Raw genomic sequence first — 16,714 nt, 5'->3', positions numbered from 1 at the left:
GCAGATATGGTTTTATACGGGCCTGGTATACCCGACCAAATCCGACCTGTACAAAAATGGGTGGGTACAATTGTATTCACAGGTCTAATTGGATTGCAGCATATACATGTTATACAGTTGACTATTTTTTATTGAGATTCCAGAAACCATGTTCTGCCAAAATGTTTGACTATTTTTTGCTGTGGGGTTTTTAGTTTGCTCGGATGAGTTGGGTCCTTGTTTTTCAAATGGAGATCTATTCTTGCCCTGTAGACGTTAGGGTTTTTGGATGTGCAGGATTGTTTAGAGATTTTTGGGCCGGTTCCTGTTATAGGGCTGATTTGTTTTACTAGTTTTCGGTTGGCTTAATTACTGTACTCATGTTTTTTTTTTTTAAATGAAAGTAGATATTATTAATATAAGACCAGCTTGAGAAAAAGCTTCTCAAAGCAAATACAAAGTACCAAGGAAACCAACAAAATGCGCCTCCAGCAGCCAAACCCCAAATATTATTTTGTTTAACTATTTAAACTTTTAAGAAAAATTTATTACTACTTAGCTGATTATTTGGCTGAGAGGATTCTGCATCACAACAAGTAGCCTCAGGTTAGTAGTTGCAAGAGCTTTCACTGATGCAAAGTTGCAAACCCATCTGAAGTCAGGGAAGGGCAAATAAGATTGATAGCAAAGTTTAAACTTTGTAAGGATCCCATCATTTTAACAACAATTCTTATTAATACAATCATATTTTCCATCACTCCCTTACAGATCTCAAACTAAAAATAACTGAGATTAACATGCAAAGTTATAAAAAATGTATAGCATTTTTTTTTCTCTTCAATACATTGTTGAAAAACAAAAAATTGTTCCCTTTGTACACCTATTTTCATAATGTAGATACATGAACAAGTCTAAATTGTACTTATAATAGCTAATCGTGCATTAGGCCTTTCTTGGCATCTCTATGCTGTTGAATGACCAAAACTGAGCCATGAATATCAAAGTCTGAAGAAGCCAAGACATCACCAACTGTTCCAAGTTCTGGACACTCCTCCCAATCACTCATACCTATTGTTAATGAACTATTTCCTCTACCACCCTTTCCTACTATAAACAAAGAGTACATGTCCCCTATCTCTTTCAAAGAGTCCACTGTTTCTGCTCCATCCTTCACAAACTTCTCCACATATCCAATTTGGCCTGAGGTTACATACCTATTATAGAAATCAACCATAAAGGTGTTGTCAATCTCATTCACTGTCTCTTCCCCAGACAAGGACATTAGAATTTCTTTGTCCTCAGATTGTCCACTTTCAATTGGTTCGTTCTGTGATGATGAAGAAGAAGACAGCAGAAATCTGATGATCGTTAAGTTAACTCGAGGGCTTTTGGAAATGCGTAGGCTCCAAGCGATAGCTTCACGATCATCCGGGCCTCCGAAGAAAAGTGTTGCAATATTTTGTATGGCTTCAGATGCAACTAACTGTGAGAAACCAGGGACCTTTGCAAGTCCTCTTTCTACAATGACACCAACAGAACAAGGAGCATGTCTAAGAACCTTCTGATTGGTAATCCTTATACCTTCCTTCCCACTTTCCAATTTTCCATCGATTCGCTGATGCTTGTGGAAGGGAAGTAGAATGATGGACACTTGAAGATCCTCTGCTTCATTGCAAACATCTTCATACAAACTTGGGAAAGGAGACACTGCCCTTCTTTGGTGGACCAAAATCGCTGTGTCTGCAGTGAAGGCATCTAAAGCATTATTGATTTCCACAACATCATTGCCACCATAGTCATCATCGTCGCTAATGTCAGCGTTTTCTTTTTCATGGTATAATAAGTTAGACTTGATCTTCTTCACAAGCTCTATTAGGTGCATCAAATAAGTGGTGGATGGTGATGCTCTCGTGCCGTGCATTGCTAGCACTGTCGCGAGTATAGCAGATACTTGACGCGGATCATATACACAGGCAAGAATTCGAAGCTCATCCTCCATTTGCTGAGGCTCAATTGCAGTGTGGTTGTTTGCAAACATTTTCTCTTCCCCCCTTGCTAGAAAAGCCACAATTATTCCTGATATTATCGTGTTCAAAACTATTGATACTAACAACACATTGTAAGCCTCTGAATCAAACGTCTGCAAATCAACACAAGAGCCACTTAATTATCATATACTTTATATTCTACTTCATATTAAGGGTATATTTGGGTAAACAATTTTATGAAGAGCTTATCCATAAGCTAATTTGAGTTCAAAATATCTTATAGGTAGTAGGTATAAACACTTATTCATTAGTTAATATGAACAGCTTATGAAAATAAGCTCAAAACAGATAATACGTAGGTCATAAGCAATTTTCATAAGCTCGCCCAAGCACTTGCACAAGTCATAAGATAAGCTCAAATACGCTCTTCCAAACACAGCCTAACCCAATCAATTTATAGGAAATATACTCACAATGATTTGCTTTGCTGCTGCACCAATGAATAGCAGATCAGCATAACCTCTAGTGTTCAATATGAAGCCAAGAAAAATTCCTTCACTTGTGGGAATCCGAAGGGAACGGCAAACCACAAGAGTGCCTCCAAGCTTGCTGCCAATGCTCAACAAGATCAATATGGCCGTGTTCGCCATCCGGTTCAAGCTCCGGAAGACATATATGAGGTCACATTGCAAACCCAAGTAGCCAAAGTACACTGGAAGCACAAAGTTATAAATAGAATAACCAAGCTTATGCACCAATGTTCTAGCCGTTTTGCCTTCCTTAGGAAACATCAAGCCAATGATGAAGCAACTAATGATACTATTGTAACCCCAAATCTCAATAATCATTGAGCTCGCCAGAAGCAGAAACAGGATGAGTAACAGCTCAGGTGCCTTAAGGTACTTCTGGTTCCGATTCCGTGTGTTTAACCAAACAGCTAAGTACCTGTTTATCAAAATCACCAGGGCTGTAATGATAATGCAACCAAAACCAGCTGAAATGTGGTTTTCTCTTTTCCAATTAACCATCACATTGAAGAACACCAAGCAACCGATTTCTGTAATCAGTGCAGAGGACACCGCGATTCGCCCAATACCCGATGCAGCAAACCTCAATTCCGCTGCCAAACGAATCACCATGGGAGAGCTTGTGTATGAAACCACTAGCATAATAATCATACAAAAATAATATATTGGGGCATCTGTGTCTAACTCTTGATACAAATAAAAGGACACAGATAGACCAAAAACACCACCCATTAGGGCACCACCACAGGCTACCAAGCTAACCAAGCGTAGATTGCGCATTGTGTAGTGAATGTTCATCTCTAACCCAAATAAGAACATGAAATGTATTCTACAGAAAAAGCTCACAACTTCATAGTAATTTATGGAACTTGCAGGAAAAAATGTTGCTTGTATATACTCTATATGAGACATTGGACCTAGTACCAACCCTGCCTGTTAAACAATGCACCAAGAATTAATTAAAATATAATTCAATACAAAAAATGTACTTAATTAACAAAATTAAGGTGATTAATTGATTGATTGATTACCAGAATTTGTGCAATGGGTCCAGGTTGACCAACTGTTCTAAGCACCACGTTGAAGACGTGTGAGACAACAAGAATGCAGGAAACTTGCATGCCCATGGAGCTTAGAGGGTTAACCAGATCATTGTCACAAAACATTGTGTGAGTGGCGTCCATTGTGCTTCCCTTGTTTGTGAAAAAATTGCAGAAATCAAATGTTGGAGAAGCAGTTGAAAACACCTTCTATGTTCTAACAATTCTTTTGCATGTTGGAATGATGAAGCGTGTGTTTCAGATCCTCAATTGTTGGTGGAAGAAGACTCGTAACATGACACATGGTCCCTTTCACTTCTTCCTCCTTTACTTTAGCTAAATAGTAAAAATAATTTACATAAGTCAAAATAGCATCTTTACAATACATTAATTAGTTAATTATGTTGTACAAAACAAAAAGTTACATTATGTTGATCAGACAAACTCAAGCACGCTATGTTTAACATGTCTAAAAAAACTCCTCCCTCCGTTCTAAAACTATTGTAGTTTTAATTTTTTCATTAAGTTTAAGAGTTCATTAATTGATGTTATAATTTGACTGAAACACCCTTATTTAATATGAGTTATATGAAAGAGAGAGAATGAAAATCATTGGTTAACTAATTTGTGAGAATTGTGATTGGTGGAAATAAGAGGTGGTACTTGGGAGATACAATATTAAATGAGAGCATGGATGGAAGAGAATGAGATAAAGTGCTTTGAAAATGTAAAATAACAATAGTTTTGGAACAAAATAAAAATGTTAAAACTACAATAGTTTTGGAACGGAAGGAGTAGTTGATTGCAAGAAGTTATTTTTTTTTACTTTTTTATATTTAACATTTTTTTTGAAAGACTATAAGATGACTGAATAGCTAAAAAACTAGTCGATTGCAAGAAGTTATTTTTTTTACTTTTTATATTTAATTTAACATACTTTTTTTTGAAAGACATATTTTACATTACTTTATTTAAACATTAATATCAATATAATAATAATTTAAAAATAATTACCACTTGAAATAATTTAATTTATTTTAAAAAATTTATCATAAAACTATAATATTTTTTTACTTTTTTTCATGTTTTTTTAAATTTTAATTACATTAATTAGATCATAAAAATAACATTATATTTTAATTGATAAATTTATTATTGCCTAAATTAATCAAATATTTCATGCGAGTATATGGATGTCGACTTTGTAGGTGATGAATATCATAATTAGTGTTAAGCATTTTCGACAATGTCCAACTGTTTCTCGAAAAGCCTTCTAAATGTTCATGTTTCAAAAAAGTTGGAGCTCATGATGAGAGCTTGAATTTTCGCATTAAGTGGTTCCTCCCCATGCGTCCCTACCTAGAAGCCATGGTGCCAATCACCCGTTGATTCCCCTATCAATCCACCCATCCCTATACAGGGAAGAGTATGAATGAAAGAGCCATCAACACCAAGCAAGAAGAAGCCCGAAGAAAGAGACGACTATCAAACATTCTAAGAAACTCTTAACACCGCCGTTTCCTTATACAATCATGAATAGTCATTAATTTGATTTTCTATAAAAAATGAGTTTCTTAGAATTTTCAAAATAAAACATCTTAAGAAACTTATATATTTTTATTCCATTTCATTTCTATATCTAAAAATTGAAGGACAACCAAAAACTTCATAGTTAAAAGGGTTAACTATCAGATTGGTCCCTGTCTTTGTGTCGCCGTCTGAGGTAAGTCCCTCCCCGAAAAATTTATTGTATTTGGTCCTCGTGTTTGAAAAACTTTTGGAGCGGGTCCTCGCCGGAGGGCGGAGCTCCGGCGAGTGCTTAAATGGCATGCTGACTGTGTTAATGAAGCTGATGTGGAATTAAAAATAATAATAAAAAATAAAAATAAAATACACATCATAAATTTTAATTTAATTAACAAAATAAAAACTAATTAACAAATCTAACCCAAAAATTAATTAACAAAATCAATTTTCCCCCGATTAACCCCAAATCATCTTCATCAAAACCAAATCTAGCTCATCTTCATCAAAACCAAACTCATGTTCATCTGCAGACCCAAATCAGAAATTTTCCCCAAATCACACCCATGTTCATCAAAACCAGAAATTTTCATCAAATCCCTACCATACCCAAATCCCCACCAGACCCATTTTTCCCAAATTCGTACCAAACCTAGAAATTGCACCTGCAGGCAAGCAGTGAAGCAACCCACCTTCTCACAAGTCACCCAAAACTCAACGAAGCCATAGCGATCCACACAACCACCGCACCGCCATGTCCCTCGACCTCCGCACAACCCAGCCTCACCCAACCTCAACCCTCACCCACCTGCAACCTCACCCTCAAACCCTCACCCACAAACTGCAAACCCCAAACCCCAACCCGCAACCTCACCGCCAAACCCCAACCTACATCATCACCCTCACCTGCAATCGGAACCAAGACCAAAACCCCAACCCCCACCCCAACCGAAATACCCACCACAATCTAAGTTTGGATATGAGTTATGAGAGAAGGAGAAGAAGTAAAACATGGAGGCCAGACCCAGAAGTACCCAGAACATGGATCGGCAACCAAGGATCAAACAACCACCTTCAAACCACCAAGGAGAAGAAGAAAAGCAAGGAAGCAAGATCCAGAAGAACCCAAACCAAACAACCACTTGGTGTTGCTGTGAATCGAAGGCCGAGAAAGAGGTTGAGGCCTCTGTCACGGTGCTAAGAGGAAGAGGAGAGGTTGAGGGTTCATCACTTCTCTTCAACTTGCTCAATCTTCTCTTTCGATTGGCTTTCAATTTGGCTCAATCTCCTTTTTTATTTTTGAATCTATACGCAGATGCAGGTTCTTCTTTCAACTAATTTTTTCTCTTTATTGTCATATGGTGTGTTGCTTTTGGCCATGTTTCTGTTCAGATTTTTGAGGATTTGATTTGATTATAATAAACCCTTTGAATGGGAAAATATGTGTAAAGATGTGAGTTGTAGAACGTGGATCTGTGTAACAATGAAGAAGAAGAATCAAAGATGATATTTTAACAGAATTGAAATCAGGATTAGGAGAATTGGGGTTTTTAATTTTCTACTTAATAAGTTTAATTTTAATTAATTAATTTGGGTAATTTGGATTTTTAATTTTATTAATTTAATTTAATTTTATAATGTGTAATTTATTTTTTATTTATTTTTAAAATCCACATAAGCATTTTTATCCCAGTCAACATGCCATTTAAGCACTCGCCGGAGCTCCACCTCCGGCGAGGACCCGCTCCAAAAGTTTTTCAAAAACGAGGACCAAATGCAATAAATTTTTCGGGGAGGGACTTACCTCAGACGACGACACAAAGACAGGGATCAATCTGATAGTTAACCCTAGTTAAAAACACATGTGCAAATATAGAAAAAAAATGTGGGAGTGAAAGACAAAAGGAGTGCCGTTATAGTCAGGTTGTAATTAGTTGAACCTAGGACTTGGTCAGAGCAGTCCCATTCTCATTCCCAATCCATATCTATGTGCTGCCGTCGTTTTTGAAAGCACACACTTCCAAAGTTCTCATCTTTCACAGAACCGAAGGTGAATTTTATATTTTTTATATCAGATTCTCTCTATTTTTTCCCAGAACATAGAGGATTTTTCAATAAAATATGGGTTTGTGTTATTTTCTTTTCCTTTTCATTAGATTGTGTCTTCTTTAATTTTTAATTCTGACTATAAAGTTTTAATTTTTCGTTTCTTTTGTTTCTGGGTTTTGTCCAGAATTGGATTTTGCTCTTTATTGCAGAAACTGTTGTGGGTGTGATTCTTTTTTAGCTAGTTTTGAGCTTGACCATGTTTTATGTAGAAATATAGAAGAAATTCTTATGGGTTTGATTCATGATTTTCAAGAAATTTATGATTTTCCCTGATGACAAGCATCAAAGGCTGTGATTAGTCTTAAAAAGAATTAATTGGATTCTGTGTTTTAAGAGTTTTTGATTGTATTCATGTCTAGAATTTTGTCAATTACTGTTGTTGACTTTTCTTTTATGATCCACTTCTATGCAGGATAGAGAGTGTTAACTGATTTTATTATTACATTCTGGTTCAATGCCTTCTATCACTTCACCTCAGTGGCAAGAGAAGGCTAGTGGTTTCTTTTCTTCCTCAGGTATCCCTCATTGAATCTGGTCACCTTTGTTTTTTGTTGTTCAGACTTCAGACAATGTTCTCTGATTGTTGAAAGATAATTTAAATGTAGGGGTGAAGCTTAAAGAAGCTAGGGAATCAGCGGGGACATTTGTTGGCGAGGTCACAAAGGATACGAAGAGTAATGTTGCTGAAGTGGCGGGACGAGTTGGATCGATTGTTAAAAGTCGGTGGACACTTCTTCAGCAGCCGTCCACAAGACATGCAGTACAGGATAAGTTGATATCAGCTGCTGCTACTACAGGTTCATTCCTAAGGAGAGGCATCTCAGGGACAAAAGAAAAGGTTGTTGTGGGGAAGTCCAAGGTTGAAGAGGTAATGTCATTTGAGTAAATGATTGGGATTGTGATGTGTAACTTCGCATTAAGGCATAAATGCATAATGACTAGGTTTAATTGCTTTTTAGCATTTTGTTTGCAAAATTTGAAAACTGGTGGAAACAAAAAGAAAACTATATGGTATTTTTGTAAATATCAGTGAAAAATATGTCAACTTAAAATGAAATAAAAAGCAAACTAAGTACCTTATAATGGGGATTTTATTTTATTATTACCTACCTTCAGTACTTTACTTTGGTGTAAGCAAAATCTCTCTTCGGATTACATAATTCTGTCAATTGGATGTGGATAACTTTTGTCTTGGTTATAGATAGGATTGGTTTAAGGCTGCTATGCTGGACATCGTACTAATCAAATGGATGTTTAAATTTTTCTCCATCTTGTCTTTCTTGCTTCTCTCTTTCCTTCTTCCTATGACATTATTCACTTGATATACAGCAAGTTATCATTCACAATGCATTTTTTATGTGCCAATTTGACGCTGATTCTCTACTTTCTTCTCTTTTTTTATTTGGCATCATGGTCATTTATTTCAGGTGGCAAAAATAACAGCACAAAAAAGTAAGACTATCTTGACAGACATTGAAAGATGGCAGAAGGTAAATAAACTCAGTCTAACTGTGGCACGTGTTTTCTAGTATACATCATTCTCAAATAGACAAATACCCTTACATTAATTTTCTCTTGCAGGGAGTTGCGAAGAATGATGGTAAATTTCTCAAGCTACATAACTGAGCAAGTGATCAGTTCTTTTCATGCATCATAATCTTTTGTTGACTATGTAGAACTAGTTCCATAGCATCTTGGAATGCATTCCATTTTGACGCCTTTACCATAACACTTTTGATTACTGAAGTGTGAAGCTAGCAGTATAGCAGAATTTGTTTTCTTTATAGATTTTTACTATATTTAAGAATTGTTGCCAGTCTGTATTATGGTAGTTAATTAGTCATCAACTTGACCCCAGTATTTGGAGTTCCTATTGAGGTTACTGTACAGAGGCAAGATTGCAGCAAGCCTATTCCTCAAATATTGGTCAACTGTGCAGATTATCTTATTGTTTCAGGTAGCTGTTTCTAGAGTAAGGCTATACATCCATACATCGGTCTATTTTCTTTTGTTGTTTCTTTTTGTTGGAAGTTTTATTTCATACAATTGTAATTTCATTATTGCAATTTTATGTAGGATTGAACTCACCACATCTCTTCAAATCTGAAGGGGATAAAAAGGTTATTCAGCAGTTGGTTTCCCTATACAACCAAGGTATTTTCAATCTTCTTTCTGTAATGGGAGGGTTATATTATGATATTTGGATGGTGTTGTTTTTATTGGCTTCTGTAATGTTACAGATTCAACTGCTTCAGTGCCAGAAGGCACAAATCCTGTTGATGTAGCAGCTCTCACAAAATATTATCTTGCTAGCCTCCCTGAGCCGCTTACCACTTTGGAGCTTTATAATGAGATCAAAGGTGCTCGATCCAATATATATTCCATGAGAAACATACTGAAGAGGCTTTCAAGTGTTAACTACATGACTCTGGAGTTTATAACAGCCCTTTTGCTCCGTGTTAGCCAGAAGTCACTTCTTAATAAGGTAGGATAATTCTGTAGGTTGGCATGCATATATTTGTTTGGTGGAAGCGGGGATGGGTATTAGGTTTCATATACAGAGTGAGGGCTTATGTTTATATACTGTTCATTAAAATATGTATGGTGGAAATTTGTGGTTCATTTATGTTTATTATGCGATATATATTTTCTCTCCTATAAATATGTCAGGTAATATACTTGCTTTGCTATGTAAAAGCGTATTGGTTAAGAGCATAAGAGGAGTACCATCCCTGCATGGTTGTATTGTGTAATTGTAAAGATTGACTCTTCTCACTTCTCAAGTTTTTACTTGATGCACCCTCTATAAATATAGGGTACTAGGATGATCATAAGAAGTCACACTCCCAAATGACGTGTGTTGGAGATATAGATTTTAACCTTCTTCTTTTTTGAATTTAAGTTGTCTTTTTTGAAGTTATTTAAAAATTAAATGAAAATTTTATAAAAAAACTTGTGTCGTACAGGTATCGTGTCTTATTCAAGTGTCTAAGTTGGGTCGGTTAAGTATCCTTGAGGTGTCTGCTAATTGTCCAATTGTTAAAAATTAAATTTAGTTGGAATCCTGATGAGGAATGTATGACACTTTTCATGAGTATCATACAGGAGCGTATTGGTTAAGACTTAAGAGCATAAGAGGAGTACCATCCATGCATGGTTGTATTATAAAGACTAACTCCTCTCACTTCTCAAGTTTTTACTTGATGCACCCTCTCTCTGTATATATAGGGTACAAAGATGATCAGAAGAAGAAACATTCCCAAATGAAGTGTGTAGGACACCTAGGTTTTAACCCTTTTTTTTAATTGAAGTTGACTTTTTTTGAAGTTATTTTAAGATCGAATGAAAATTTTCCAAAAAAATTGTGTCGTTCAAGTGTCATTGTCTTACTCGAGTGTCGGATAAGTGTCTAAACTGTGTCGGTTAAGTATCCTTGAAGTGTTGGCTAATTGTCCGAGTTGATAAAAATTTAATCAAGTCGGAATCCTGATGAGGTATGTCTGAAACTGTTCATACGAATGTCGTAATGGTTCGGAAAGGTGTCCAACACAACACCTCAAATAGAGTAAGTTCCCATGCTGCGCAGGGAGGGGATGCACATGTAAGCGAGTGAAAAGAGGAGATTGGAGTGAGGGGAGGAGATTATTTATGGATTTTAGAATACTAAAGCTTTTTAGCTGGGGCAGTGTCCAAAATCTCTCTGAGGAGATTATCTATTTCCATTAAATAATACATATACCCATGGTTCTCTGTTGCTGGCCTCTGCCAGATATCTAGGATGCCTAGTTTTGGCTCTTTAGCTGTGCTATAGGGAGAGGAAGCAGTGCAATGCTATTTGGGAGTGTGCCTAATCAGCGTATATATAATGTATTTGGCTAGAGCAAAATTCCAGTGTTTTCAATTAATGTATTTTGTCCCCTTATTTTTTATGATAGCATTAAGCAGTGCCTTACCAAGAAAATAGGATTCTGTTTACAAGGTGCATACACGGCGGAGTAAATGATATGGGGGTTAGTTTGTTAAAAGTCTGTTACAGGGGAAGTTAAGGGGTTAGGGATTAAATAAGAGGAACTGTACACTCATAAACTTGTAAGGCATTAGGGAATAATCAATAGTAACTGAGCGCCTCAGTTGTAATAGGCAGCCCTTGTAAGGTGGTTTTTCCTCCTTGTTCTCTCTCTGTAGCAGAGATAACAGGGTTCATTTTTTTCTCTCATTTTATTTTCTTCTTTCATTCCTAACAGTTTCCTAGCTTATTCTTGGCATTTGGCTGATGATTGTAAACTTGTATGTGAGGGGTTTCATTGTTTGATTTCGAGAGATCTAAGTCTCTAACAAGTTTATCTAGCTTGATTCTTTCATGTTTTCGTACTTCTTGAAGGATTTGTTGTGGTTAATTACTTGTGTTTTCCTCCCCTTCTAATTTATTTTATCTCATGGTAATATTGCTATTTTCCAAATTGCTCAACTTGCTTGCTTTATTCTTAATTAGCAGCCTTCTTCATTCCCTGCAGGATGATCATCATCATGTTTTACTATTTTTGGTTGCTCATCAGTTGGTTGCATAAGAACAATCACACAGCTTTTACTTGTTTTAGTTTTGATTATGGTTCATTACTTGTGTTTTGCTCGTTAGTGTACTCAAGATTGCTGACTTTCTTCAGATGGATGCTCGGAGCCTTGCAATGGAAATGGCACCTGTTATTATGTGGCAAATGGGACGGACACCTGAACATTATCGTCAATATTGGAATCAGATGTCAAAAAGCCCTTCTAAAACGACCTTGGATCCACCACCTGGCTCATCCACTGCCTCGTACACGCTTTCTGGTAAGCAAATGATGCCAAAACATGTTAATTTTGGATGATAATTAAACTGACAGAAAATACTATTTATTAGTGGCTTTGCCCAATAGGATGATGACAAGGTAGGAATTTGCATGTAATAGTCATCTTTAGTCTCTAGTAATTTGGTTTTAGTCTAAGCTTTTTGCCCCCTTTGAGACATCACTAAATAAATTTTAAAACATAACAAAAAATGATTTGAAGTACCAAATATCTTATCTAGATGTCATGACATGCCTAATGTTACTCTTCATATCCATCCCATTTAAAAATGATCTACATAGTTTCATAACTTCATTCATCTTTCATCTCAAATTACTATAAATTTATAATCTAACAAACTACGAACTATCTTTGTTCACTTAAGTATGATTAATATATATATCTATAATCAATTGTATTTCTGATAAATAAGTTTGTATGATGTTTTCATTAGTATATAGGAAATTAAATGTATAAGTAGGAGTGGTAGTTTGGTCTAGATTGGATTCAGTTCCCAAAAATAAAATCCAAAAGCCTTCAATTAAACAAAATTCAGTTTTAATGGTTTCCACTTTCCAGTTTGTTGGTTCGGTTTCTCTCTTTTTCTTTTGGATTGGTTTTTATTGGATTAGATTGGTTTATAAATAGGTCTAATGACATCATTTAATCCTTGTAATCAAACCCAAATGGTGGAAATGGCTTTTGTTGTCTTTGTTGTAAGCATGTACGTATAAGTGATAATACTCATTGCTGAAACTTCAAAAGCAGAAACAAAAAAAAAGGGGGCCCTACTGCTTAAATAATAAAATTCTAAAGTGATATCAGTGAAGTGCCGAACTTTTTAAAAGGGCTTTGAAGCAACCTTACTCCACTGAACTGTTTAAAGGGCTTTGAGCTGTTCAACGTATTCTTGTAAGAATAATCACCTGAGTTGAAATGCATTCAGGACTCAGGAGTGTGGGTTCTGTTTTCTTGTAGTTTTATGACAGTGGGTAGTAAAATCAATATTATGGATGCAAGTAAAAATTTATTGATTTTAGCCTCTTCTTGGGAGTTGGGATCTTCTTTTTGACGAGTGCAGCTGAATATTTTAAAATCTGGTTGAAACTTGTACTTTTAAGTTGTGTATCTTTGTTATCAACGTTGCATTCTACTCACATGTCACTTGCAAAATATTTAGGAAGGATGCAGAAGTTAGTTTGACAAGAGATTGTTTTACTTGAACTTGAACTAAACTTGGTCTGCAGAAACTAATGCACAGAGCAAATAACTAGTGCTGATTGGAGATAACCATTTCTTTTCTTTTCTTGTTTCTTGTGCTGCAGATGATAGTGAAGTCATAGATGCATCCTCTCCTATTCCTTTGGATGATGGCATGCCAGTTGACTTTGATGCGATTGAGGTTGTTCAGTTGCTTATAGAACATCATAATGCAGTTTTCACTGATGCAAATGAGACAGTTTGGAAATAAATTGCTTTACTCCTGATCCTGTGTTGAATTGTTTTGGACTTGGAATAACTTCCTCCAATCTGGCCGTGAAGATCATATATTGCAGCTATCTTTGATGTTATGGACAACATCACGCTGTGAAAGATGTTGGAAACTGGTCCTGTTTTCGTGATAAGGGTATCTGATTTTTGAACTCTTCTGGGTTTAGGGATTGGCCCTATAACTTTATATTTTTTTTGTACAGCCATTATCTGTAGCTTGCAGAAATTCTCATCACTATTGTGTTGTTTTATTGTGGTGTTTCGCTTGATTAATCATATGTGGCTCTGTTCATAGTTAACATGTGATGTTTGTATAAAGGTAATTTGGTGCTCCTACTAGTGTAATGCATTATTAACATTTAAATCTTGTCTTGTCCCTGATTGTAAAGAATGTCGGGATAGGGCGTGGAGAAAAGTAAGCTTGATTTGAAGAGCAGCTATGGATTTTTTTTAGAAAAGCTTGGATAGTTATTGTTTATTAGATTAGGACCTGGAATCCATAGTGTAGTTATAATATTGAGAATAAAATGTGAAGATTCTTAAGACTGTTCCATGTCCTGAGTAATTAATGAGGTTCGCTAATAGCTTTCATTGGCTATTTGTTTTAAGAACATTGCTATATCTCACAAGCAGAGAGACGCACACTACTGACACTAGCATTGACATGTTAAATTCTGTTCAATTAATAACGAGTCATGTCTGTTGTAATTATAATAAATTAGAAAATTAATAAGCCCAAAACCCAAGCTGGTTGTGCGAGTCGTGCGGGAACACTGTCGTGAGAATGAGCATTTCCCTTAGTGAGCTGTTTTTCGCGGATAAATGAAGTATGTACAACAGTGAAATATGGGGAACACATTGAAATTTGCAGGAATTAAATAAGTTTGTCATAAAATATTGTGACTTGAGGTTTCACCTTGGTTAGTACAAGAAGCTTGATTAAGTTCAAGCACTGACATGTTAACAGCAATGTAGCAATAACTATTTGTCGAACTGATAGTACATGTAAAATAGGAGCTAAATAATCACTTGGGATAGCAGTACAATTAGAGACAGTTTATTGTTCTGGTGAGGTTGGAATATGCTCAAAGTATTCAAAAATCTCAGTTGGGAAGTCCTTAAAGCAGTTTGAACTTGTACTTCTACAATTTCCATCCAGTCCGAGACTTGGCAACCTGGTCGCAACCTTCTTCTGTTCGAACATATCGATGAAATTAGGGTCGAAGGGCTCTGGAACAAGATCCTGGCAAACTGGGAATAGGGGAAAGTCCATTTGTGATTCAGGGAGAAGAGGAAAGTTGTACTCTGTTGAAGACTCAAACGATGGAACAGTGTGAAGTGGAGTAGCCTCAACCTCAACTGCATGAAGGTTAGCTTCAAAGTGTTGATAGTTTGGCTTTGTCAAATCTTGCAGGTTTACCATCTGAAACACCTCTGTATTTCCCATATAGGAAGGATGGCAAGAAAGGTTATCCACCTGATTGGAACTGCATGCATGAACCTGAAATAGACATTTTCAGCATTAACTCCATGATGTTATGATCATTTGAGCACTAAATCAAGTACCTTATGGAAGGTAGCATTACATTGTGAAAAGATAGTGCTCTTTTGATCACACTACCAAGTAAACTGATCACTTTTTAATGTGTATTGAGTTTTTAAAAAATAGACCAATTATATAGTGCATTCCTCTAATTACACTATTGTTCTGTGAACTTGATCATGAGTTTTCCTAAACTCTAGGAGGGTCTAATGCAAAGAGTAGAAAAATGAGTATCGACCCACCACATAAAAATATGAAACCAATGGATACTGAACTACCTCACCTCTTCAACTTTTACTTGACTAAGAGGTGCTTTTCCTTTGTGTTTCTGCAACTTTGACAGTGGTGGCCTCTGGTGCAAAGTCCTCTCCAACCTCTTCCTCCTGCTGCTCCAGAAATTCTTTACATCATTGTCAGTTCTCCCAGGCAAATACGTAGCGATTTTCGCCCACTTGTTCCCAAACTCTGCCTGCAATTCAATAACCACCCTTTCCTCCTCCACTGAAAACTTGCAGCCACTGCCATTGAAAAATCACACATTACAAAATCTCCTTACAAAAACCAAACAAACAAAACCACATTGTTTAAAAATCACCAAAACGCAACCGCACCAAACAGAACGCAGACCTTCCACAAACAAACACCAACACACTGTTTTTTATGGATAAATTAAGTTTGGGTGGGGTCTGCTCCGCTTACCACTATGGGCTAGAGCATGCCTGCAGGACCATAAGTCGCTTACAGATGTGTATTGTCTACAGATCATCCACCAACACAACCCTCACATCAGTAATGAAATTCTAACGCACAACTTTATTAGGGAAGTGATTCATCCTTACCAACTGAGTCGACGTGTGTTGGTCAACACTTAAACACTAATAGTACTAGGTAGTAACTAGTAACAACCAAAATGCACAAAACAACAAACAAAGACAAAAAGGCACTGAGTAGTTAATTAAGTAATTAAGAAACAGAAATTACTACTCAATTGAAATAAAAGTACTGCTTTTCCACAATTAATTAGGACTAAAAAACCTAATTAAGAATGAAATTAAGAAAAGTGAGAAGTTAATTACGCTTTTAAGTTGGGTCTAAGCTTGTTAACCCATCTGAGGCGACAAGATTTTCCAGTTCTGGGCAACAAGCCTTTGGATCGAATGGAGCTCCATTCCCTTGGACCATACTTGCTTACATGCTTCAGCAGAATCTCATCTTCTTCACTGCTCCATGGTCCTTTCTTTATGAACCCTCGTTGTTCAAATTCAAACTCTCTCTCCATTTTCACAATGCTGAATTGAAATTGATAATGAAGAAAGAAAAATGAAGAAGAAGAAGAAGAAGCTCTGGTTTATTTATGGTGCGAGAAATGGAGAATGGTTTTTGAAATGGATGGGTTGGGTTGTGTTTGTCTGTGGTGTGGTTCATGGGTGTACAATGGACTTGCGAGCGTGAGGGGTAGTGTTGTGATTTGTGTTTAATGTTTTATGACGTGGCAGGTTTTTAATGGATTGGTTTTGGTGGGTATAGTGGATGGGATGCAGAGGATTGTTGCTCCCACTCGCACTCGTGACGGTTTTGACGGTTAGTGGGGATATCCACAACCCCGCCATTTCTTCTTCGTTTTAAAAATTAAAAATTAAAAATTTATCAGCGATTTATGAATAAAATACAGGCTACTCACCGCTG

At 36.3% G+C, this 16,714-nt stretch overlaps 3 protein-coding genes across 4 annotated transcripts; 1 reads left to right on the top strand and 2 right to left on the bottom strand.

Annotated features, from left to right (window-relative positions):
* Nucleotides 1-742: 742 nt before the first annotated feature.
* Nucleotides 743-3,808, bottom strand: LOC130748550 (cation/H(+) antiporter 1-like). The gene is made up of 3 exons (XM_057601774.1): nt 3,526-3,808; nt 2,441-3,427; nt 743-2,119 (listed from the first exon to the last, which is right to left on the bottom strand). Exons 1-3 carry the CDS (start codon nt 3,676-3,678, stop codon nt 911-913), a joined length of 2,349 nt encoding a protein of 782 aa, XP_057457757.1. The 5' UTR covers nt 3,679-3,808; the 3' UTR covers nt 743-910.
* A 3,143-nt stretch (nt 3,809-6,951) lies between these two features.
* Nucleotides 6,952-13,849, top strand: LOC130748024 (uncharacterized Rho GTPase-activating protein At5g61530). 2 transcript variants are annotated; one of them, XM_057601110.1, is made up of 10 exons: nt 6,952-7,108; nt 7,580-7,682; nt 7,773-8,035; nt 8,595-8,657; nt 8,749-8,767; nt 9,026-9,124; nt 9,244-9,321; nt 9,408-9,652; nt 11,832-11,997; nt 13,320-13,849. In XM_057601110.1, exons 2-10 carry the CDS (start codon nt 7,622-7,624, stop codon nt 13,463-13,465), a joined length of 1,140 nt encoding a protein of 379 aa, XP_057457093.1. In that variant the 5' UTR covers nt 6,952-7,108; nt 7,580-7,621; the 3' UTR covers nt 13,466-13,849. The 2 variants fall into 2 exon arrangements, with proteins under 2 accessions (XP_057457093.1, XP_057457094.1); XM_057601111.1 differs by lacking the exon at nt 6,952-7,108 and adding an exon at nt 7,118-7,183.
* A 509-nt stretch (nt 13,850-14,358) lies between these two features.
* LOC130748025 (transcription factor DUO1-like) lies at nt 14,359-16,452 on the bottom strand. Its single transcript, XM_057601112.1, has 3 exons — nt 16,105-16,452; nt 15,312-15,546; nt 14,359-14,986 (listed from the first exon to the last, which is right to left on the bottom strand). The coding sequence occupies exons 1-3, from the start codon at nt 16,305-16,307 to the stop codon at nt 14,543-14,545; spliced, it is 882 nt and encodes a 293-aa protein (XP_057457095.1). The 5' UTR covers nt 16,308-16,452; the 3' UTR covers nt 14,359-14,542.
* Between the last annotated feature and the right edge of the window lie 262 nt (nt 16,453-16,714).

Source organism: Lotus japonicus, chromosome 3 (assembly GCF_012489685.1).
Source record: "Lotus japonicus ecotype B-129 chromosome 3, LjGifu_v1.2".
In the NCBI taxonomy this organism is placed as follows: domain Eukaryota; kingdom Viridiplantae; phylum Streptophyta; class Magnoliopsida; order Fabales; family Fabaceae; genus Lotus; species Lotus japonicus.
Note: the sequence above shows the minus strand (reverse complement) of the source record. Positions and strands in the feature narration are given on the sequence as shown.

Excerpts from the sequence above, each read along its gene's own strand:
- LOC130748024 (XM_057601110.1), top strand. The coding sequence starts at position 7,622 with ATGCCTTCTATCACTTCACCTCAGTGGCAAGAGAAGGCTAGTGGTTTC. Across the intron at positions 7,683-7,772 it reads TGGTTTCTTTTCTTCCTCAG|GGGTGAAGCTTAAAGAAGCT; the intron begins GTATCCCTCATT and ends ATTTAAATGTAG. Across the intron at positions 9,653-11,831 it reads AGAAGTCACTTCTTAATAAG|ATGGATGCTCGGAGCCTTGC; the intron begins GTAGGATAATTC and ends GACTTTCTTCAG.
- LOC130748550 (XM_057601774.1), bottom strand. The coding sequence starts at position 3,678 with ATGGACGCCACTCACACAATGTTTTGTGACAATGATCTGGTTAACCCT. Across the intron at positions 3,428-3,525 it reads GACCCATTGCACAAATTCTG|GCAGGGTTGGTACTAGGTCC; the intron begins GTAATCAATCAA and ends ATTGTTTAACAG. Across the intron at positions 2,120-2,440 it reads CAGCAGCAAAGCAAATCATT|ACGTTTGATTCAGAGGCTTA; the intron begins GTGAGTATATTT and ends GTTGATTTGCAG.
- LOC130748025 (XM_057601112.1), bottom strand. The coding sequence starts at position 16,307 with ATGGAGAGAGAGTTTGAATTTGAACAACGAGGGTTCATAAAGAAAGGA. Across the intron at positions 15,547-16,104 it reads CTTAGACCCAACTTAAAAGC|TGGCTGCAAGTTTTCAGTGG; the intron begins GTAATTAACTTC and ends TTTCAATGGCAG. Across the intron at positions 14,987-15,311 it reads GTCAAGTAAAAGTTGAAGAG|GTTCATGCATGCAGTTCCAA; the intron begins GTGAGGTAGTTC and ends TGTCTATTTCAG.